At 45.8% G+C, this 24,551-nt stretch overlaps 1 protein-coding gene across 4 annotated transcripts in view; it reads left to right on the forward strand.

Annotated features, from left to right (window-relative positions):
* LOC139409576 (tyrosine-protein kinase RYK-like) overlaps window positions 1–24,551 on the forward strand; it is a 102,411-nt gene that overhangs the window by 58,146 nt on the left and 19,714 nt on the right. For all 4 annotated transcript variants that reach the window (XM_071154941.1, XM_071154939.1, XM_071154938.1 and 1 more), the window contains 4 exons: window positions 2,820–2,945; window positions 9,160–9,246; window positions 11,306–11,375; window positions 17,794–17,926. In XM_071154941.1, coding sequence (XP_071011042.1) covers window positions 2,820–2,945; window positions 9,160–9,246; window positions 11,306–11,375; window positions 17,794–17,926 — 416 coding nt within the window. The remainder of the gene's footprint in view (window positions 1–2,819; window positions 2,946–9,159; window positions 9,247–11,305; window positions 11,376–17,793; window positions 17,927–24,551) is intronic.

Raw genomic sequence — 24,551 nt, forward strand, 5'->3', positions numbered from 1 at the left:
GGGTTACTCTCAAATGGCCCTCTATTCCCTATGTAGTACCTGGTGAAAAGTAGTGCACTATATGGGGAATAGGGTGCCATTTGGGACTGGGAATAAGGGAGGGCTCACAAAGGATTCCTTCTTTACCTGTTAGCCAGCAGTGTTTAGACTACAGTATGCTGTATTATAATGTGGTATCTGTCTCCTCTGACGTGTTACAGTATGCTGCTGTATTATAATGTGGTATCTGTCTCCACTGACGTGTTACAGTATGCTGCTGTATTATAATGTGGTATCTGTCTCCACTGACGTGTTACAGTATGCTGCTGTATTATAATGTGGTATCTGTCTCCTCTGACGTGTTACAGTATGCTGCTGTATTATAATGTTGTATGTCTCCACTGACGTGTTACAGTATGCTGCTGTATTATAATGTCGTATGTCTCCACTGACATGTTACAGTATGCTGCTGTATTATAATGTGGTATCTGTCTCCTCTGACGTGTTACAGTATGCTGCTGTATTATAATGTCGTATGTCTCCACTGACGTGTTACAGTATGCTGCTGTATTATAATGTGGTATCTGTCTCCTCTGACGTGTTACAGTATGCTGTATTATAATGTGGTATCTGTCTCCTCTGACGTGTTACAGTATGCTGCTGTATTATAATGTCGTATGTCTCCTCTGACGTGTTACAGTATGCTGCTGTATTATAATGTCGTATGTCTCCACTGACGTGTTACAGTATGCTGCTGTATTATAATGTCGTATGTCTCCACTGACATGTTACAGTATGCTGCTGTATTATAATGTGGTATCTGTCTCCACTGACGTGTTACAGTATGCTACTGTATAATGTGGTATCTGTCACCACTGACGTGTTACAGTATGCTGTATTATAATGTGGTATCTGTCTCCTCTGACGTGTTACAGTATGCTGCTGTATTATAATGTGGTATCTGTCTCCTCTGACGTGTTACAGTATGCTGCTGTATTATAATGTGGTATCTGTCTCCTCTGACGTGTTACAGTATGCTGCTGTATTATAATGTCGTATGTCTCCACTGACATGTTACAGTATGCTGCTGTATTATAATGTGGTATCTGTCTCCACTGACGTGTTACAGTATGCTACTGTATAATGTGGTGTCTGTCACCACTGACGTGTTACAGTATGCTGTATTATAATGTGGTATCTGTCTCCACTGACGTGTTACAGTATGCTGCTGTATTATGTGGTATCTGTCTCCACTGACGTGTTACAGCATGCTGCTGTATTATAATGTGGTATCTGTCTCCACTGACGTGTTACAGTATGCTGCTGTATTATAATGTGGTATCTGTCTCCACTGACGTGTTACAGTATGCTGCTGTATTATAATGTGGTATCTGTCTCCACTGACGTGTTACAGCATGCTGCTGTATTATAATGTGGTATCTGTCTCCACTGACGTGTTACAGTATGCTGCTGTATTATAATGTGGTATCTGTCTCCACTGACGTGTTACAGTATGCTGCTGTATTATAATGTGGTATCTGTCTCCACTGACGTGTTACAGTATGCTGTATTGTAATGTGGTATCTGTCTCCACTGACGTGTTACAGCATGCTGCTGTATTATAATGTGGTATCTGTCTCCTCTGACGTGTTACAGTATGCTGCTGTTGTATAATGTGGTATCTGTCTCCTCTGACGTGTTACAGTATGCTGCTGTATTATAATGTGGTATCTGTCTCCACTGACGTGTTACAGTATGCTGTATTATAATGTGGTATCTGTCTCCACTGACGTGTTACAGTATGCTGCTGTATTATAATGTGGTATCTGTCTCCTCTGACGTGTTACAGTATGCTGCTGTTGTATAATGTGGTATCTGTCTCCTCTGACGTGTTACAGTATGCTGCTGTATTATAATGTGGTATCTGTCTCCACTGACGTGTTACAGTATGCTGCTGTATTATAATGTGGTATCTGTCTCCTCTGACGTGTTACATTATGCTGCTGTATTATAATGTGGTATCTGTCTCCTCTGACGTGTTACAGTATGCTGCTGTATTATAATGTGGTATCTGTCTCCTCTGACGTGTTACAGTATGCTGCTGTTGTATAATGTGGTATCTGTCTCCTCTGACGTGTTACAGTATGCTGCTGTATTATAATGTGGTATCTGTCTCCACTGACGTGTTACAGTATGCTGCTGTATTATGTGGTATCTGTCTCCACTGCTGTATTATAATGTGGTATCTGTCTCCACTGACGTGGTATCTGTCTCCACTGACGTGTCCACCGGGGATGCATGTTTCTAGAACAGGGGTGTTGACATTGAATGTTCATATTTGCCAACAGTAGGACAGGCTCCAAACACTAACACATGTCTGTAGCGATGTTATGAAAGTGACTGGAGATGAGATGATTACATTCACCCAATCAGCTTGATCTCTGGTGGGTTGTTTCAAATGAACTATTTTAAACTACAAAACTTTCCAAGTGAAGAATGTTGATTCAGTTCTCGACATGGCTTTCATAAACCTTTTGAGCCTCAGATAAGTCATCATACTAAGGTTCAAACTCCTTCTCATATTTTCAAGTTTATTGGAGGGCGACGGTGAAGGAGACAGTAAAGTTAGGAGAGTTTTATTAGAAGGGAGGAGAATGTGTATTAGAGGTCTGATCTTTTTAAACGCACACTGACTTGTCCGTCGCTCGCTTTCTCTCCCACCGTCCCCCTCTCCCTCCCTCCTACCCACCGTCCCCCTCTCCCTCCCTCCTACCCACCGTCCCCCTCTCCCTCCCCTCCTACCCACCGTCCCCCTCTCCTTCTCTCCCCCACCCACCAAGGCTACCCGTCACTGCGTATTGAGAAGAACGACCTGAGAAGCGTTAGTCTGCTTGAAGCCAAAGCCAAGGTCAAAGACATCTCCATCTCCAGACTGAGAGTCACTCTACGGGACGTCCTGCACGAAGGTAACACACCTACACACACTGATAGTCACTCTACAGGACGTCCTGCACGAAGGTAACACACCTACACACTGATAGGCACTCTATGGGACGTCCTGCACGAAGGTAACACACACACACACACTGAGTCACTCTACGGGATGTCCTACACGAAGGTAACACACAGAGTATTGCACCAGCGACTGTAACAGTTCGCAAAACTCCCCCCAGAATTCCAGAGCGGACTGGCGCTGAAGTCTGAATATAGCCTGAATTGTGATTATTGGATTAAACTGCATTAAACCATCACAACACAAGTATCCTGACTGACAGCTATAGCATACACAGTCACAGGACACACACTGCGCTGCGACGTGACCCAACTTGTCCGGTAGATCAGTTGTTCTCTTCTGGGGAGTATCTTCTGACCTTCTGCAATTATCTCATGTTGTGAAACCAAAAGAACACGGAACACAATGTCCAACTCCGTTTATGTTATTGTGTTACCTGGTTGTGAAACTAAAGATGGTACAGAACACACGGTCCAATGACCAGCTCTCACTTCCAACTGACACTAACCAAGGTGTGACATCCTGACCAAAACATTCCTTTCAAAACTCTGCACAATAAAACAACATGGTCATTCGTCAGTGTGTATGTGTGAAACGAGGTGGTCGTTTGTCTGTGTGTAGTTGTGAAACGCCTCGGCCGTTCGTCAGTGTGTAGGTGTGAAATGCTGCGGTTGTTCATCAGTGTGCCGTTCATCGCGGTTGTTCGTCACCACCTCAGTCATCGGCTTCATCAATAAGTGCATTGACGACATCGTCCCCACAGTGACCGTACGTATATTTCCCAACCAGAAGCCATGGATTACAGGTGTCATCCACATCGAGCTAAAGGCTAGAGCTTCTGCTTTCAAGGAGTGGGACACTAATCCAGATGCCTATTAGAAATCCCACTATGCCCTCAGGCAAACCATCAAACTGACAAAGCGTCAATACAGGACTAAGAAGCTCGTCGGATGTGGCAGGGCTTAACCTCTCTGGGAAATGTGGGACTGTAGCGTCCCACCCCGCCAACAGCCAGTGAAAGTGCAGGGCGCCAAAATTCAAAACGACAAAAATCTCATAATTAAAATTCCTCAAACATACAAGTATTTTACACCATTTTAAAGATATAATTCTCGTTAATCCAGCCACAGTGTCTGATTTCAAAAAGGCTTTACAGTGAAAGCACCACAAACGATTATGTTAGGTCACCAAGTCACAGAAAAACACAGCCATTTTTCCAGCCAAAGAGAGGAGTCACAAAAAAACAACAGAAATATAGATTAAATTAATCACTAACCTTTGATGATCTTCATCAGATTACACTTACATGTATTGTGTAACATGAAATCATCTATGTTTTTTTAGTTAGATAAAGTTCATATTTATATCCCAAAATCTCATTTTACCTTGGCGTGTTATGTTCAGTAGTTCCAAAACATGCGGTGATTTTGCAGAGAGCCACATCAATTTACAGAAATACTCATAATAAACATTGATAAGAGATACAACTATTATACATGGAACTTGAGAAACTTCTGCTTAATACAACCGCTGTGTCAGATTTTTTTTTTACTTTACGGAAAAAGCATACCATGCAATAATCTGAGTACGGCGCTCAGAGCCCAAACAAGCCAAAAATATATCCTCCATATTGTGCAGTCAACAGAAGTCAGAAATAGCATTATAAATATTCACTTACCTTTGATGATCTTCATCAGAATGCACTCCCAGGAATCCCAGTTCCACAATAAATGTTTGATTTGTTCGATAAAGTTCATAATTTATGTCCAACACCTCCTTTTGTTAGCGCGTTTTGTAAACAAATCCAAACTCACAACGCACGTGCAAGTCCAGCGGAAAGATTGGAAGTCCAAAAAGTTTTGTTACAGTCCGTAGAAACATGTCAAACAAAGTACAGAATCAATCTTTAGGATGTTTTTACCATAAATATACAATAATGTTCCAACCGGAGAATTCCTTTGTCTGTAGAAAAGCAATGGAACGCGAGGTAACTCTCACGTGAACGATCGTCACGAGCACCTTATTCCTCCAAGCTACTAAATACTGCCCCCCCCCGTCCCGTCCCGTCCCAAAGAAGTTAAACTATTACGGAACTACAAAGGGAGACCCAAACGCGAGCTGCCCAGTGACGTGAGACTACCAGACGAGCTAAATGCCTTTTATGCTCACTTCGAGGCAAGCAACACTGAAGCATTCACGCGAGCATTAACTGTTCTGGATGACTGTGATAACGCTCTCGGTAGCTGATGTGCGCAAGACCTTTAAACGTTCCCCTCATGTTTCAGCATGATAATGCACGGCCCCATGTCGCAAGGATCTGTACACAATTCCTGGAAGCTGAAAATGTCCCAGTTCTTCCATGGCCTGCATACTCACCAGACATGTCACCCATTGATCACGTTTGGGATGCTCTGGATCAACGTGTCTGACAACGTGTTGCAGTTCCCACCAATATCCAGCAACTTCGCACATTTTACCAGTTTATTTTTTATATAGGAGGAGCACTGCCAGAGCCCTGCAAAATGACCTCCAGCAGGCCACAAATGTGCATGTGTCTGCTCAAACGGTCAGAAACAGACACCATGAGGGTGGTATGAGGGCCCGACGTCCACGTGCAGGACGTTTGGCATTTGCCAGAGAACACCAGATGAAAGCAGTTTCACACTGAGCACATGTGACAGAGTCTGGAGACGCCGTTAGAGAACGTTCTAGCTGCCTGCAACATCCTCCAGCATGACCGGTTTGGCGGTGGGTCAGTCATGGTGTGGGGGGGCCGCACAACCCTCCATGTGCTCGCCAGAGGTAGCCTGACTGCCATTAGGTACCAAGGTGAGATCCTCAGACCCCTTGTGAGACCATATGCTGGTGCTGTTGGTCCTGGGTTCCTCCTAATGCAAGACAATGCTAGACCTCATGTGGCTGGAGTGTCAGCAGTTCCTGCAAGAGGAAGGCATTGATGCTATGGACTGGCCCGCCCGTTCCCCAGACCTGATTCCAATTGAGCACATCTGGGACATCAGACTGTCCAGGAGTTGGCGGATGCTTTAGTCCAGGTCTGGGAGGAGTTCCCTCAGGAGACCATCCGCCACCTCATCAGGAGCATGCCCAGGCGTTGTAGGGAGGTCATACAGGCACGTGGAGGCCACACACACTACTGAGCCTCATTTTGACTTGTTTTAAAGACATTAAAGTTGGATCAGCCTGTAGTGTGGTTTTCCACTTTAATTTTGAGTGTGACTCCAAATCTAGAACTCCATGGGTTGATACATTTGATTACCATTGATAATTTGTGTGTGATTTTGTTGTCAGCACATTCAACTATGTAAAGAAAAAAGTATTTCATAAGAATATTTCATTCATTCAGATCTAGGATGTGTTATTTTAGTGTTCCCTTTATTTTTTTGAGCAGTATATATATATATATATAGGACATTGACAATATCCCTTGAATGATTGTCCAAAGCCATTTGTTGGTAAAGTTGTCTTAGGTGCAATGCCTGCATACATAATTTCCATCAGGAATATCACTGAGAAAGTGTCTCGTGCGGGTAGGTGGTCTGTTTTCACTAACATGTTGTGGCCTCTTAAACACCGCTCTTGGTGGTTCTACTACAGCGTGTATCATATTCCAGCCCCAAGGTCTGGCCCTGGCCTGGCTCTAGTATAGCTCTGGTCTGGCTCTGGCCTTGTTCCAGTATAGCTCTGGTCTGGCTCTGGCCTTGCGCCAGTGTAGCTCCAGTCCTGGTCTGGCTCTGGCCTTGCTCCAGTGTAGCTCTGGCCTTGCTCCAGTGTAGCTCCAGTCCTGGTCTGGCCCTGGCCTTGCTCCAGTGTAGCTCTGGTCTGGCCCTGGCCTGGCTCCAGTGTAGCTCTGGCCTTGCTCCAGTGTAGCTCCAGTCCTGGTCTGGCCCTGGCCTTGCTCCAGTGTAGCTCCAGTCCTGGTCTGGCCCTGGCCTTGCTCCAGTGTAGCTCTGGTCTGGCCCTGGCCTGCCTCCAGTGTAGCTCTGGCCTTGCTCCAGTGTAGCTCCAGTCCTGGTCTGGCTCTGGCCTTGCTCCAGTGTAGCTCTGGCCTTGCGCCAGTGTAGCTCTGGTCTGGCTCTGGCCTTGCTCCAGTGTAGCTCCAGTCCTGGTCTGGCTCTGGCCTTGTTCCAGTGTAGCTCTGGTCTGGCCCTGGCCTGGCTCCAGTATAGCTCTGGCCTTGCACCAGTGTAGCTCTGGTCTGGCTCTGGCCTTGCGCCAGTGTAGCTCCAGTCCTGGTCTGGCTCTGGCCTTGCTCCAGTGTAGCTCCAGTCCTGGTCTGGCTCTGGCCTTGCTCCAGTGTAGCTCCAGTCCTGGTCTGGCTCTGGCCTTGCTCCAGTGTTGCTCCAGTCCTGGTCTGGCTCTGGCCTTGCTCCAGTGTAGCTCTGGTCTGGCTCTGGCCTTGCTCCAGTCCTGGTCTGGCTCTGGCCTTGCTCCAGTCCTGGTCTGGCTCTGGCCTTGCTCCAGTGTAGCTCCGGTCTGGCTGTGGCCTTGCTCCAGTGTACCAGTGTAGCTCCAGTCCTGGTCTGGCTCTGGCCTTGCGCCAGTGTAGCTCCAGTCCTGGTCTGGCTCTGGCCTTGCTCCAGTCCTGGTCTGGCTCTGGCCTTGGTCCAGTCCTGGTCTGGCCTTGGCCAGGCTCCAGTGTAGCTCCAGTCCTGGTCTGGCTCTGGCCTTGCTCCAGTGTAGCTCCAGTCCTGGTCTGGCTCTGGCCTTGCTCCAGCTCACCTCTGGTCTGGCCCCTAGCTGAGAGGATGTTGACACAACGGCCTGCAGAAATCACACTACTCCTCAGCATAAACTGATCTGATCCTCCCTGGCTCCCATAGCCCAAGGATCTGTGTGTGTTGTGTGTTTATAACAACTAGTGCTTATTGATGGAAACATCGCTCACTTCTGTGAATATGATTTGTTTTACTGACTTTATTATTATTCATTGTTTTTATCAGACGGCTGCAGACTACATTGAAAACCCTCAGGCACACTGCATAAACAGTGTTGCTATCATTGATTAACAGTACTTCTGACTGTGCTCGTAGATTCCATGTACACCTAATGATCGGTGCTGTAGTCTTTTTAGTTTTAGGATCGTTGTTTACTGATCACTCATGATATCCAATTCCCTCTGTCCCAGAGACCTCACGTTATCAGCGTGCCTGCCTTGTGCAACGAGGACTGGAGTCAGTTGTTTTTGCCAAAGTGATGTGGTAACTCTTCAGATTTACAGCAGAATATTACCTCAGTCAGTGTTTACCGGAACACCGGGCCTATAGGAAGAGGTCAGGATGTTTGTGAGGGAGGCAGAGAAAAGGAGCCTTGGAGGGGGATCTCTATTCCGTATGGTTTTCAGTGAGCCTGCAGGTCCAGACTCGCCCGACAGAGCCAGGGAGAGAGCGAAGAGACAGTTAAACCCTGTTGTTGTCTGTCATCGCTGCTCCTGGTGAGACACGGGGCCAAGTTGGCCTCGAGGCCTGGATTCTTCAGTTTACCTTGATGGTTTATGCTCTTAAATTTATTTTTACCTGCCCTCTGCTCGGTTTCTCTGTCCCTGAAGCTATCAATGCTTATATTAGAAAGGCGTGGAAACGCACATGTTCTCCTATCTTTACCATGTGTTGTAGCTGTGTGTCAGAATAGCTCTGTCATAGTCCCCTGATTTGTCAGAAGGTTGACTGTCATCAGCATAGCAATGGTAAGCGAGCCTGTGAGGATATGACCAAAGTGACACGTGAGGACCTATTACCAAGCCCTGGGGGACACCGGTAGTGAGTCATTAAAGAATACCTTGTACAGAGCCCTGGTGTATAGCTGTAATGAGAACAGGAGAGGTCCTAGTTCCGAGCCCTGGGGGACACCGGTAGTGAGAACAGGAGAGGTCCTAGTACTGAGCCCTGGGGGAATACCAGTTTTACATTGCCCTGAGGGACACCAGTAGTGAGAACGATAGCGAGCCCTGGGGACCACCAGTTTTACAGAGCCCTAAAATGCTCTTTGGGGTTCTGTGTCATTTTAATGTTTTCCAATTAGTGATAAAAGAATGAACAAAGACTCACCCTCTGTCCTCCAGTGTGTGAGGTGACAGTTCACTGAGAGTCTGTCAATGAGATGCGCTGGCCTGCCTCTGCCTCAATCAAATATGTGCTCTTCTTTCACAGGAACATTTGGCCGCATCTTCCACGGTGTTCTGTTGGACGAAAAGGACCCGGCCAAGGAGAAATGTTGCTTTGTGAAGACAGTGAAAGGTACGCAGTCATTCGTTCCCATGTTGACTGTCTGCAACCCATTCGTTCCCATGTTGACTGTCTGCAACCCATTCGTTCCCATGTTGACTGTCTGCAACCCATTCGTTCCCATGTTGACTGTCTGCAACCCATTCGTTCCCATGTTGACTGTCTGCAACCCATTCGTTCCCATGTTGACTGTCTGCAACCCATTGGTTCCCATGTTGACTGTCTGCAACCCATTGGTTCCCATGTTGACTGTCTGCAACCCATTCGTTCCCATGTTGACTGTCTGCAACCCATTCGTTCCCGCGTCACTGCTTCAGCTACTGCACTCTAGTGTAACAAACAATGTTTGAAACATTATGCTGTAAAGTTAGTTCAAAAATGTTCCCCCATCTCCCTTTCATGGGTAACTTACTGTGTGTTTAGAAACTGAAGTGCTTGGCAAAAAGTATTTAAGTCAGGTGCCATGAGGGGGGCATAAGGTCCCTGAGTAAACTGAGTGCCACTCGATCTGTTTCTACCAAGTTGCTATGGCTACTTTATCTCTGTACTAAAGCCACGCAGACTCCCGAGAAGCCCTCCGTAGGAGAAATTCCACTGTTAAAAGGGTGACCGAAAGTTCAAGCTGGTGTCAATTGTACCGTGCTCAGAAAATGAATGGTACACACAACACGAGAATATAGTTCATCGGGTCTTTTGGATTTGAAACCTTTCAAGAACCTTTCAACAATGTTATTGACATCCTAAAGTGTCGTAAGACCCCGATCAGTGAGTCCATTAATGTTTATACTGTGTATTGCTGATATCTGCTAATTTCCCACCAGTTTCAATAAACGGATATGGACTTCTCATTAGGTTTCCTGTGCATATGAAAATAGTTGTTAGTAGGGCTGTTAGCCTACTGATTAGAACTGAATTGTTAAACTAAGATTATGGGTTCGATTGACTCTGACCACATATTTTTTTTTATTTATTTTTTTTTTTTTTACCTTTTTGTTTAACTAGGCAAGTCAGCTAAGAACAAATTCTTATTTTCAATGATGGCCTAGGAACAGTGGGTTAACTGCCTTGTTCAGGGGCAGAACGACAGATTTTTACCTTGTCAGCTCGGGGATTTGAACTTGCAACCTTTCGGTTACTGGTCCAACACTCTAATCACTAGGTCTACCCTGCCGCCCCACATGACCTTATATCTCGTCAGGTGGAAGAGTACCCTTAGTTTACCACCCCCACAGCGTATGGCTCTCCTTCCCACAGACGTTCTCAGGTTCGTGTCTCCCTTCCAGCTGACCTTTGCCCTCTTGCTCCCCTAGCCACTTCCATGTTTATCCAGGGTGGAGTGGGTTCCAGACCATGAACAATGTGCCCACCACCATGCCAACCATACCAGGGTCCTGCTTTGTTCATCATTCCACTTCCTCCTCCTCTTCCTCCCAGCAGGCCCAGAGAGCAGGAAACAAGCCCGCTTCCCAGAAGGCCTCTCTCTCCCAGATTAAACACGGGCCCTCTGTAGACCTGGGTTCAATTAGTTTAAGAAATCACTTCAAATACTTTATCTGGGTTTGATTGAGTTTGGCCAATCAGAATCAATAGAATAGTCACGTGACTGCAAACCCCACCCATCTGACACCCCAGAGGCAAAAACTGGAGGCAAAAAAAAAAACAGCCAATATTTTTACAAAATATTTTAAATAGTATTAGAAGCCAGTTCTGGGCCTCCGTGTGGCTTGGCTTGGCAAGAGTCAATCTAGCGTCTGTGCGTTTCCAACCAGAGAAGATATAACTCTCACAGGAAGCCCATGGCTGGGGCTGTTCTCAGAAAATGGAATGGTGTGAGGTCAAGAGGGTTGTTAGACTGTTAGATGACCTTTTTAGACCCCCCCCCCCCCCCCCCTGTTAGTCAGGAGGAATGTTCATGGCCAAGGAGGGTTAGCATACAGCAGAAGCAGTCTGAGTGGTGTTTATGGTTTGCGTTCCACAACTTAAGTTATGTCTCCTTCAAGACTTCAGTGTAGATCCCTAGATTTCTAGACTAAAGTTGAGTATCTTGTCTTTCACTTCTCTCATTCTGTAGACCATGCCTCTGAGGTGCAGGTGACCATGATGCTGACAGAAAGCTGTAAACTACGAGGACTTCATCACAGGTAATCAGTCAATCAAATCATCACGGGGACATCGCAACCAGCTGAACTGGAGATCAGGCAGAGCTCTGTTTTTAATTCTGTGGGTTAGTCAGTAAGTCAAAGGGGCTAGCCTCTGGCGTCCTTGTTTATTTCCACATGGCATGGCGAGACACGTATGCAACTCGCGCTGAGTCGTCTGCTCCGCAACGACCGTCATCGTTCTAATTCTATGGTCGTAACAATCAAATTTCCCTCAACTGGAAACTGAGTTGAAACCTGTTGAGTCACCTTTGCACAAGGTTCCCACTAGATTTCCCCACACTAAGACACACACCATCTGTTAAAACGGTTGCTTTGGATCCTGGATGTCAGTTGGAAGAATTTAATTGAATTTATTTATAAATTGTACAACCAGAACGTGTTTCCCCGGCCGTGGCGATATACTGTGATATATATATTACCGGTGTAATAACACAAACTCCCCTGAACTCGGCACTACTTTGGAAACTTGTCGTAAGGGTCTCGGCACCACCTTGCTTAGCTAGGGTTTCTCCACACTGAAGATGACTAACTGTTGTCTTACGGGTTGTTCCTCATTCTGTGAAAACCCTTAAACTGTCTATACAGTTTTGTCTGCTGTGCCTAAGGCCCTGTGTTGTGTGCAGTCATGTGACGTAGCAATATTTGATACTGTATTTTTAAAGCCTTATCCAGACATAAGAATATCACCAAAAATGAACGCCCATCGTGTGATGTTGGTGCTGGGAGGGGAGGGTGAGGTTGTTGCTGGGGGGGTTGGTGCTGGGGAGGTGTGAGGTGAGGTTGGTGCTGCTGGGGGGGGGGGGGGGGCTGGGTGATTGTGGTACTGGATGTGTGGGTGGGTGTGCGCACACTGTGTGGTTAATTCTGTGAATGCCGTGTCAGTTCGTCACGGGCCCACACCTTCCTCTTCCCCTTCCTGAGGTCAGGCGGTCACAGTGAGAGACGTCTCTCCTCGTTTCATCTGCTCTCCGAGATGCATCCTTCCTCTGTCTGGCAGCCTCCACCGTCCTACCGGCCAACACTAAAACTAATCTTCCCAGAATTCCCTCCTGTGTGACACATTGTCACGCAATGGGCTTTACTGGTTTTAACACCTCACCAATCTTCAACAGAATATATATACCCACTCAGTGGAGTTGGTTTTTACCCTGCTGAGACACAGGTTGAATAATATTTACCCCTGGGGTCTAAGTAGAGATTGAATACTCAACGTATTATTGGGTTCTGTGTCAGTCTTATCTGTTGGGAAAGGTAGAAGACACGTTTACCTTCTAACCAAAGGACCGACAAAGTATCTATATTGCTAGATATATTACTGGACTTGAGGTACCTCTTGTAAAAATAGATTTTTAATCCAAATGAGACATAACTGGATAGTTTGACCTCTTTTTTAAAATTTTATATTATGTTTCTGTTTACTCACCCGCTTCTGAACCGTGATGTTCCACATTACAGCCGACTGATCGACAAAATCACCTTGTATCGTAAATAACTACTCATTTTATTATTTGTAGTTGTCAGTCAGTCACAATTTAACCCCGTGGATACAGTGCCCTCGAACGCGACCAGATGTCTCTGCCTCATATATTTCTGAACAGCTGAAATAAAACGATTATGACCCCCTCAATGGAAAGATGAGACTCTCAGGAATACGATGACCCTCACAAGTGTCTTGGTATCGCCGGTCTACCAACTTTAGTCTGAGGTGTCAGAAACATTTTGGGCTACAAGACCCCCACCCCTGATACCAGTTCATTTATGGAGACTGTTTTTGTACCAAAAATAAGGGGTTCACTACATGTAAATATTAATAATCCTGATATATTTCTTAATCTCTCAGATATAGGACAGACACTTCAGAACAAATTTCATTGTGATTGTTTAGGGGGACTGTCTGTTGTTCCATTTAGTGAATCTGTTATTCACTGTGTTTCTATGGGCTAATAGCAGTAAGGACTATCTGTTATTCAATGTGTTTCTATGGGCTAATAGCAGTAAGGACTATCTGTTATTCAATGTGTTTCTATGGGCTAATAGCAGTAAGGACTATCTGTTATTCACTGTGTTTCTATTGGCTAATAGCAGTAAGGACTATCTGTTATTCAATGTGTTTCTATTGGCTAATAGCAGTAAGGACTGTCTGTTATTCAATGTGTCTCTATGGGCTAATAGCAGTTAGGACTGTCTGTTATTCAATGTGTTTCTATGGGCTAATAGCAGTAAGGACTATCTGTTATTCACTGTGTTTCTATTGGCTAATAGCAGTAAGGACTATCTGTTATTCAATGTGTTTCTATTGGCTAATAGCAGTAAGGACTGTCTGTTATTCAATGTGTCTCTATTGGCTAATAGCAGTTAGGACTGTCTGTTATTCAATGTGTTTCTATGGGCTAATAGCAGTAAGGACTATCTGTTATTCACTGTGTTTCTATGGGCTAATAGCAGTAAGGACTATCTGTTATTCAATGTGTTTCTATGGGCTAATAGCAGTAAGGACTGTCTGTTATTCAATGTGTTTCTATGGGCTAATAGCAGTAAGGACTATCTGTTATTCAATGTGTTTCTATGGGCTAATAGCAGTAAGGACTATCTGTTATTCAGTGTGTTTCTATGGGCTAATAGCAGTAAGGACTATCTGTTATTCAATGTGTTTCTATGGGCTAATAGCTCTATGGGCTAATAGCAGTAAGGACTATCTGTTATTCAATGTGTCTCTATGGGCTAATAGCAGTAAGGACTGTCTTATTCAATGTGTTTCTATGGGCTAATAGCAGTAAGGACTATCTGTTATTCACTGTGTTTCTATGGGCTAATAGCAGTAAGGACTATCTGTTATTCAATGTGTTTCTATGGGCTAATAGCAGTAAGGACTATCTGTTATTCAATGTGTTTCTATTGGCTAATAGCAGTAAGGACTATCTGTTATTCAATGTGTTTCTATTGGCTAATAGCAGTAAGGACTATCTGTTATTCAATGTGTTTCTAGCTAGGTAGGTAGGTAGTGGGGCACTGAGCGGTAGGTAGGTAGGTAGGTAGGTAGGTAGTGGGGCACTGAGCAGCAGCAGCTAGGTAGGTAGGTAGGTAGGCAGGTAGGTAGGTAGGTAGGCAGGTAGGTAGGTAGGTAGCGGGGCACTGAGCAGCAGCAGCTAGGTAGGTAGGTAGGTAGGTAGGTAGGTAGGTAGGTAGGTAGCGGGGCACTGAGCAGCAGCTAGGTAGGTAGGTAGGTAGGTAGGTAGGTAGGTAGGTAGGTAGCGGGGCACTGAGCAGCAGCTAGGTAGGTAGGTAGGTAGCGGGGCACTGAGCAGCAGCAGCTAGGTAGGTAGGTAGGCAGGTAGGTAGGTAGGTAGGCAGGTAGGTAGGTAGCGGGGCACTGAGCAGCAGCAGTAGGTAGGTAGGTAGGTAGGTAGGTAGGTAGGTAGGTAGGTAGGTAGGTAGGTAGGTAGGTAGGTAGCGGGGCACTGAGCAGCAGCAGCTAGGTAGGTAGGTAGGTAGGTAGTGGGGCACTGAGCAGCAGCAGCTAGGTAGGTAGGTAGGTAGGTAGGTAGGTAGGTAGTGGGGCACTGAGCAGCAGCTAGGTAGGTAGGTAGGTAGGTAGGTAGGTAGGTTGGTAGGTTGGTAGGTAGGTAGGTAGTGGGGCACTGAGCAGCAGCTAGGTAGGTAGGTAGGTAGGTAGGTAGGTAGGTAGGTAGGTAGGTAGCGGGGCACTGAGCAGCAGCAGCTAGGTAGGTAGGTAGGTAGTGGGGCACTGAGCAGCAGCTAGGTAGGTAGGTAGGTAGGTAGGTAGGTAGGTAGGTAGGTAGTGGGGCACTGAGCAGCAGCAGGTAGGTAGGTAGGTAGGTAGGTAGTGGGGCACTGAGCAGCAGCAGCTAGGTAGGTAGGTAGGTAGGTAGGTAGGTAGGTAGGTAGGTAGGTAGGTAGGTAGGTAGTGGGGCTCTGAGCAGCAGCAGCTACGTAGGCAGGTAGGTAGGTAGGTAGGTAGGTAGTGGGGCACTGAGCAGCAGCAGGTAGGTAGGTAGGTAGGTAGGTAGGTAGTGGGGCACTGAGCAGCAGCAGGTAGGTAGGTAGGTAGGTAGTGGGGCACTGAGCAGCAGCAGCTACGTAGGCAGGTAGGTAGTGGGGCACTGAGCAGCAGCAGCTACGTAGGAAGGTAGGTAGGTAGGTAGTGGGGCACTGAGCAGCAGCTAGGTAGGCAGGTAGGTAGGTAGTGGGGCACTGAGCAGCAGCTAGGTAGGTAGGTAGGTAGGTAGGTAGTGGGGCACTGAGCAGCAGCTAGGTAGGCAGGTAGGTAGGTAGTGGGGCACTGAGCAGCAGCAGCTAGGTAGGTAGGTAGGTAGGTAGGTAGGTAGTGGGGCACTGAGCAGCAGCAGCTAGGTAGGTAGGTAGGTAGGTAGGTAGCTAGGTAGGTAGGTAGGTAGGTAGTGGGGCACTGAGCAGCAGCAGCTAGGTAGGTTGGCGAAAAAAATCCTGCACATATGCAGAAATCTCTTTCCAGAAAGAAATCGAGTTTCCAGAAAGTCCGGAACCTCATCCACTCTGAATAAAGTTTCCAAACATATTTCTGATGTGTTCTCTTGCTCTCTCTCCTTTCCCTGAACACAGATACAGTGCCTTGCAAAAGTATTCATCCCCTTGGTGTTTTTCCTATTTGGTTTCATTACAACCTGTAATTTAAATTTCATGAAATGGACATACACAAAATAGTCCGAATTGGAATGAAAAAAATAACTTGTTTAAAAATACATTTTAAAAATGGAATAGTAGTGTGTGCATATGTATTCACCCACTTTGCTATGAAGCCCCTAAATAAGATCTGATGCAACCAATTGCCTTCAGAAGTCACATAATTAGTTATTTGCACACAGGTGGACTTTATTTAAGTGTCACATGAGCTCAGTATATACACACCTGTTCTGAAAGGCCCCAGAGTCTGCAACACCACCAAGCAAGGGGCACCACCATGAAGACCAAAGAGCTCTCCAAACAGGTCAGGGACAAAGTTGTAGAGAAGTACAGATCATGGTTGGGTTATAAAACAATATCAGAAACTTTGAACATCCCACGGAGCACCAATTAAATCCATTATAAAAAATTGAAAGAATATGGCACCACAACAAACCTGTCAAGAGATGGCCGCTCACCAAAACTCACGGATCAGGCAAGGAGGGCATAAATCAGAGAGGCAACGAGGAGACCAAAGATAACCCTGAAGGAGCTGCAAAGTTCCACAGTGGAGATTTGGAGTATCTGTCCATAGGACCACTTTAAACCGTACACTCCACAGAGCAGTGGCCAGAAAAAAAAGCCATTGCTTAAAGAAAAAAAATAAGCAAACAAGTTTGGTGTTCGCCAAAAGGCATGTGGGAGACTCCCCAAAAATATGGAAGAAGGTACTCTGGTCAGATGAGATTAAAATTGAGCTTTTTGGTCATCAAGGAAAACGTTGAGTTTGTGCCAGACATAACACCTCTCATCACCCCGAGAACAGCATCCCCACAGTGAAGCATGGTGGTGGTAGCATCATGCTGTGGGGATGTTTTTCATAGGCAGGGGACTGGGAAACTGGTCAGAATTGAAGGAATGATGAATGGCGCTAAATACAGGGACCTTGTTGAGGGGACCCTCTTCCAGCAGGACAATGACCCTAAGCATACTGCTAAAGCAACACTCGAGTGGTTTAAGGGGAAACATTTTTAAATGACTTGGGATGGCCTAGTCAAAGCCCAGACCTCAATCCAATTGAGAATTTGTGGTATGAATTAAAGATGGCTGTACACCAGCAGGAACCCATCCAACTTGAAGGAGCTGGAGTAGTTTTGCCTTGAAGAATGGGTGAAAATCCCAGTGATGTGCTAAGCTTATAGAGACATACCCAAAGAGACTTGCAGCTGTAATTGCTGCAAAAGCTGGCTCTACAGAGTATTGACTTTGGGAGGGGGGGGGGGAATATTTATGCACACAAGTTTTCTTTTTTTTTTGGTCTTATTTCTTGTTTGTTTCACAAAAAAATATTTGATCTTCAAAGTGGTAGGCCTGTTGTTTAAATCAAATGATACAACCTGGGGGGGGGGGGGGGGGGGGGGGGGGGGTGAAGAGCTGTAAGGCAACAAAATAGGAAAATGCCAAGGGGGGTGAATACTTTCACAAGCCACTGCATGAGCTCTAACTCCGGTCCTCCACTATCCCCACCAGTACATGTTTTTGTTGTGGCCCTGGACAAGGACACCTTATTCTACTTGTCAGCGAATCTTCAAGCTCTTGACAAGTTGAGTCATGTATTATTGTCCAGGGTTACAACAAAACGTGTGCTGTTAGGGGGCTACTTGTGGACCAGAGTTGGGGAAACGGTAGGCTAACTGATGTAGTATGTCCCCCCCCCCCCCCCCCCTCTCTCCTCCAGGAACCTGCTCCCAATCAGTCATGTGTGTACAGAGGAAGGAGAGAAGCCTATGGTACTACTGCCCTATATGAACTGGGGTAACCTCAAACTGTTCCTGAGACAGTGCAAGCTGGCCGAAGCCAACAACCCACAGGTGAGCTCCTAACCGTGGCTCCGGCCTACTGTCATCCTACCATTCTATGGCTATCCTACCATTACCCAACCCTCTCTCTAGTCTACTGTCATCCTACTGTTCTATGGCTATCCTACCATTATCCCAACCCTCTCTAGTCTACTGTCATCCTACTGTTCTATGGCTATCCTACCATTATCCCAACCCTCTCTCGTCTACTGTCATCCTACTGTTCTGTGGCTATCCTACCATTATCCCAACCCTCTCTCTAGTCTACGGCTATCCTACCATTATCCCAACCCTCTCTCTATTCTACTGTCGTCCTACCATTATCCCAACCCTCTCTAGTCTACTGTCATCCTACTGTTCTATGGCTATCCTACCATTATCCCAACCCTCTCTCTAGTCTACGGCTATCCTACCATTATCCCAACCCTCTCTCTATTCTACTGTCGTCCTACCATTATCCCAACCCTCTCTCTAGTCTACTGTCATCCTACTGTTCTATGGCTATCCTACCATTATCCCAACCCTCTCTCTAGTCTACGGCTATTCTACCATTATCCCAACCCTCTCTCTATTCTACTGTCGTCCTACCATTATCCCAACCCTCTCTCTAGTCTACTGTCATCCTACTGTTCTATGGCTATCCTACCATTATCCCAACCCTCTCTCTAGTCTACGACTATCCTACCATTATCCCAACCCTCTCTCTATTCTACTGTCGTCCTACCATTATCCCAACCCTCTCTCTAGTCTACTGTCGTCCTACGGCTATCCTACCATTATTTTATGATCAGTTTATTGGTCACACAAGGTCCAACCGAAATGTGACTTCCGCTTTTAATTCAACCCCTCCGAAATGAACACGTTTTGAAGAGGTTCTAGGGTCACCCGGGAGCTGCTGTTGTGGGGAGTTAAGGGCACAACGGCAGGCAATGCCATCTAGAATCTGATACCAGCAACTCTCCACTTGCCAGCTTACTCTTCCCCCCCCCCCCCGTCGGAACCAAACTGTCAACCCTCTGGTTTCTGGCTCGCCTCTCTAAGCGCTAGGCTACCTGCCACACCTCATCTTACCATTATCCTACCGTCGTCCTACTGTCGCACTACAGTCGTCCCAACGTCATCCCGTCATACTACTCTCATCCTACCTTCACCCTATATTCAGCCTACATTTATCCTACCATCATCCTACCGTCCACATAAAGGATATCTGTTCTGGATAAGATATCATAGAATAATTGCATTGTGGGGGGGAAATAACCTGATACAGTTTATTAATGTTCAGGGCTCTAGACTGCAACCATTTATAGTCTCATTTTGTGACCTTTTTGACTTGGCTGAGCAAATTTTAAAAATAAATGTAACTGGTCACATCGGTGCGAGCTGCACATTCTACATGATCACGTCACTCCAAACGTCATGTACAGTGGGGCAAAAAAGTATTTAGTCAGCCACCAATTGTGCAAGTTCTCCCACTTAAAAAGATGAGAGGCCTGTAATTTTCATCATAGGTACACTTCAACTATGACAGACAAAATGAGAAAAAAAATCCAGAAAATCACATTGAAGGATTTTTTTATGAATTTATTTGCAAATTATGGTGGAAAATAAGTATAAAAATAAGTATAAACACACACACACATATACAAAAATGTCTAAACATAAATGTTTTCGCTTTGTTATTCTGGGGTATTGTGTTTAGATTGATGAGGAAAATAATTTAATCTATTTGGAATTCACTGTAGACTATGATATTAGTGCACATTAAAACGTAGCCAATTTTAAAAAATTGTTTCATTTTTTTATTTTACCTTTTTATATTTAACTAGGCAAGTCCGTTAAGGACAAATTCTTATCTACAATGACGGCCTAGGGAACAGTGGGTTAACTGCCTTGTTCAGGGGCAGAACGACAGATTTTGTACCTTGTCAGCTCGGGGATTCGGTCTTGCAACTTTTCAGTTTCTAGTCCAACGCTCTAAACCACCAGGCTACCCTGCCGCCCCTATTTAATCTCTATTTAACGATAGAACATTCTGGAGCCCTCGTGCAACAGTAAAATATAACAGTAGTCTATTGTCTATGTAAGAATCACTGGATTAGCTTGCATATAAAAATGGCCCGAGTCATACATTATTTAATCGAAGCAGAAATGTATTTTCTTGAATAACATCTCAGGAGTCTATTACACGTCTTAATAAATCACTGTACGACTTTAGAAATTATTTTCGTGACGACGACAAACATTTTTTTTGGGGGGGGGGGGGGGCAGGGGGGGCGACCAAATCGTAGGCTGGGAGATGGAAGTCTGGATCCTTGATGTATAACTGATTGTATGTTGCTTCTACAACCCACCGTTCAGACATTCTCTTCCCGCCTTAGCATTTCACCTGTCCCCCCCGTCCCCCCTAACTCTGTAATAGTGTTAACACAGAACAATAGTGTTTTATAGCAATAGGCACTTAAATACCAGTTTGACAACAACCGATACCCAGACCTGTAAAATATCTCTCAGGGTTTTTTTAAAATGCAGTGTTTTCTAAAGGGATATTTCCAAGATTTTTGCCCTGTTGTCTACTTCGCCGAATGCTAACTAGCACTAACGCAATGACTGGACGTCTATGGGAACAGCTCTTTGTGCTAACCCTAGTTAGCATTTGCGCTAATGCTAATTAGCAACTTCCTTCAAACTGCACGCAGAGACATTTTAAAATGGTATCCACGAGTTCTTCTGACTCTGGGGAAATTAGATTTTTTTCCCCCGAATTGCTAAGCTCCCCTTTAATCTGTGGCTCAGGGCAGAGACTGTGTTTCCCATGAAGAGACAATCACCTCATTGTGCTGGGTAACCCCAGGGGTCGTTTGATCCACTTGGCGTAGGCGTTCTCTGAGATGCCTGTAATGTAAATCCAACCAATCAATCAGCCTTGAACCGAGACTCTCGAAGCACACAGACACACACAGACACACACACAGACACACACACCACTTTTAAAATAAGAAGGAGAAGCCTTGTTTAAGGTGCAGCAGAAAGAGAGAAAAAAACGACCGACTAATTTTCCATCACAAGACGAAGCTTGCTGCTCAATACCAGTGAAGAGAACTTCCTCTGGGATAACACACCACCGCCACTTTAATTCTCATCCATCCTCTCAAAATATACTTTAGGCGATTTGTAGGGGCCTAACAAAGACATACTTATAACGGGTTTTTTTTCTTTTCTCTTGCTGTCTTAATAAACATGTAGACATAAATCATTTTTGTAATTTTAGAGGGAGACTGAGGTTGTATCTCAAATGGCACCCTATTCCCTATATAGTGCACTGCTTTAGACCAAAACACTATGGCACCCTATTCCCTATATAGTGCACTACTTCAGACCAAAACACTATGGCACCCTATTCCCTATATAGTGCACTACTTCAGACCAAAACACTATGGCACCCTATTCCCTATATAGTGCACTACTTCAGACCAAAACACTATGGCACCCTATTCCCTATATAGTGCACTACTTCAGACCAAAACACTATGGCACCCTATTCCCTATATAGTGCACTACTTCAGACCAAAACACTATGGCACCCTATTCCCTATATAGTGCACTACTTCAGACCAAAACACTATGGCACCCTATTCCCTATATAGTGCACTACTTCAGACCAAAACACTATGGCACCCTATTCCCTATATAGTGCACTACTTCAGACCAAAACACTATGGCACCCTATTCCTTTACATAGTGCACTACTTCAGACCAAAACACTATGGCACCCTATTCCTTTACATAGTGCACTGCTTTAGACCAAAACACTATGGCACCCTATTCCCTATACATAGTGCACTGCTTTAGACCAGAACACTATAGGGAATTAGGTTGCCGTTTGGGAGGCACCCTAAAGTGTCTGGAAAGCACGTAAGGGAGCGTAGCGTTATTCCAGTCTGTAGCGTAATACCAGTCTGTAGCGTAATGCCAGTCTGTAGCGTAATGCCAGTCTGTAGCGTAATGCCAGTCTGTAGCGCAATGCCGGTCTGTAGCGCAATGCCGGTCTGTAGCGCAATGCCGGTCTGTAGCGTAATGCCGGTCTGTAGCGTAATGCCGGTCTGTAGCGTAATGCCGGTCTGTAGCGTAATGCCGGTCTGTAGCGTAATGCCGGTCTGTAGCGTAATGCCGGTCTGTAGCGTAATGCCGGTCTGTAGCGTAATGCCGGTCTGTAGCGTAATGCCGGTCTGTAGCGTAATGCCGGTCTGTAGCGTAGGGTTATGCCGGTCTGTAGCGTAGGGTTATGCCGGTCTGTAGCGTAGGGTTATGCCGGTCTGTAGCGTAGGGTTATGCCGGTCTGTAGCGTAGGGTTATGCCGGTCTGTAGCGTAGGGTTATGCCGGTCTGTAGCGTAGGGTTATGCCGGTCTGTAGCGTAGCGTTTTGCCGGTCTGTAGCGTAGCGTTTTGCCGGTCTGTAGCGTAGCGTTTTGCCGGTCTGTAGCGTAGCGTTTTGCCGGTCTGTAGCGTAGCGTTTTGCCGGTCTGTAGCGTAGCGTTTTGCCGGTCTGTAGCGTTTTGCCGGTCTGTAGCGTAGCGTTTTGCCGGTCTGTAGCGTAGCGTTTTGCCGGTCTGTAGCGTAGCGTTTTGCCGGTCTGTAGCGTAGCGTTTTGCCGGTCTGTAGCGTAGCGTTTTGCCGGTCTGTAGCGTAGCGTTTTGCCGGTCTGTAGCGTAGCGTTTTGCCGGTCTGTAGCGTAGCGTTTTGCCGGTCTGTAGCGTAGCGTTTTGCCGGTCTGTAGCGTAGCGTTTTGCCGGTCTGTAGCTAGCGTTTTGCCGGTCTGTAGCGTAGCGTAATGCCGGTCTGTAGCGAAAGACCCGGGCTGTTCCATACTGGCCATGATCAGGAGAGGGAGACTGAGGTTGTATCTCAAAGGGCGGTGCTCAATTTGACCCAGCATCGTCCAGGTTAGGGGAGGGTTTGGCCGACGCATTGGTGCTTCCGGGTTAAGCTGGTGGGTGTTAAGAGTTGTTTGGCAGGTCATGTTTCGGAGAATGCGTGACTCGACCTTCGAGCCCGTTGGGGAGTTTCAGCGATTAGACAAGGATCAAAATTGGGGAGAAAATATATCAAACAGAACCAACTTATTGACATAAGTATTCAGACCCTTTGCTATGAGACTCTAAATTGAGCTCATGTAAGTCCTGTTTCCATTGATCATCCTTGAGATGTTTCTACAACTTGATTGGAGTCCACCTGTGGTAAATTCAATTGATTGGACATGATTTAGAAAGGCACACACCTGTCTATATAAGGTCCCACAGTTGACAGTGCATGTCAGAGCAAAAACCAAGCCATGAGGTCGAAGGAATTGTCCATAGAGCTCCCGAGATGACAAGATTGTGTTAAGTCACAGATCTGGGGAAGTGTACCAACAATGTCGGCAGCATCGAAGGTCCCATTAACACAGTGGCCTCCATCATTCTTAAATGTAAGTTTGGAACCCCCAAGACTAGAGCTGGCCGCCTGGCCAAACTGATCAATCAGGGGAGAAAGGTCTTGGTCAGGGAGGTGACCAAGAACCCAATGGTCACTGACAAAGCGCCAGAGTTCCTTTGTGGAGATTGGAGAACCTTCCAGAAGGACAACCATCTCTGCAGCACTCCACCGATCAGGCTTTTCTGGTAGAGTGGCAAGACAGAAGCCACTCGTCAGTAAAAGGCACATGACAGCCTGCTTGGAGTTTGCTAAAAGACACCTAAAGGACTCTGACCATGAGAAACAAGATTCTCTGGTCTGATGAAACCAAGATGGAACTCTTTGGCCTGAATGCCAAGTGTCACGTCTGGAGGAAACCTGGCTCCATCCCTACGGTGAAGCATGGTGGTGGCAGCATCATGCTGTGGGGATGTTTTTCAGCGGCAGGGACTGGGAGACTAGTCAGGATCGAGGGAAAGATGAACTGAGAAAAGTTCAGAGAGATCCTTGACGAAAACCTGCTCAGGACCTCAGACTGGGGTGAAGGTTCACCTTCCAACAGGACAATGACCCTAAACACACAGCCAGGAGTGGACAATGTACGAGTGGCTTCGGAAGAAGTCTCTGAATGTCCTTGAGTGGCCCAGCCAGAGCCCGGACTTCTACCTGATCGAACATCTCTGGAGAGACCTGAGAATAGCTGTACAGCGACGCTCCTCATCCAACCTGACAGAGTTTGAGAGGATCTGCAGAGAAGAATGGGAGAAACTCCCCAAATACAGGTGTGTCAAGCTTGTAGCGTCATACCCAAGAAGACTCGAGGCTGTAATCGCTGCCAAAGGTGCTTCATCAAAGTTCTGAGTAAAGGGTCTGAATACTTAAGTAAATGTGATATTTTGGTTTTAGATTATTTTTAATAAATGTTAAAAAAAAATCTAAAATCCAGTTTTTTCTTTGTCATTATGGTGTATTGAGGGGTAAAAACAATTGAATTAATTTCGAGTCTCATAGAAAAAGGGTCTTAATACTTATATAAATGTGTAAATAAAGTAGTTCTGTTTTTATACATTCGCAAACATTTCTAAACCTGTTTTGGCTTTGTCATTATGGGGCATTGTGATGTCATTATGGGGCATTGTGATGTCATTATGGGGCATTGTGATGTCATTATGGGGCATTGTGATGT

This window comes from Oncorhynchus clarkii, chromosome 5 (assembly GCF_045791955.1).
Source record: "Oncorhynchus clarkii lewisi isolate Uvic-CL-2024 chromosome 5, UVic_Ocla_1.0, whole genome shotgun sequence".
NCBI classification, from domain to species: Eukaryota; Metazoa; Chordata; class Actinopteri; order Salmoniformes; family Salmonidae; genus Oncorhynchus; species Oncorhynchus clarkii.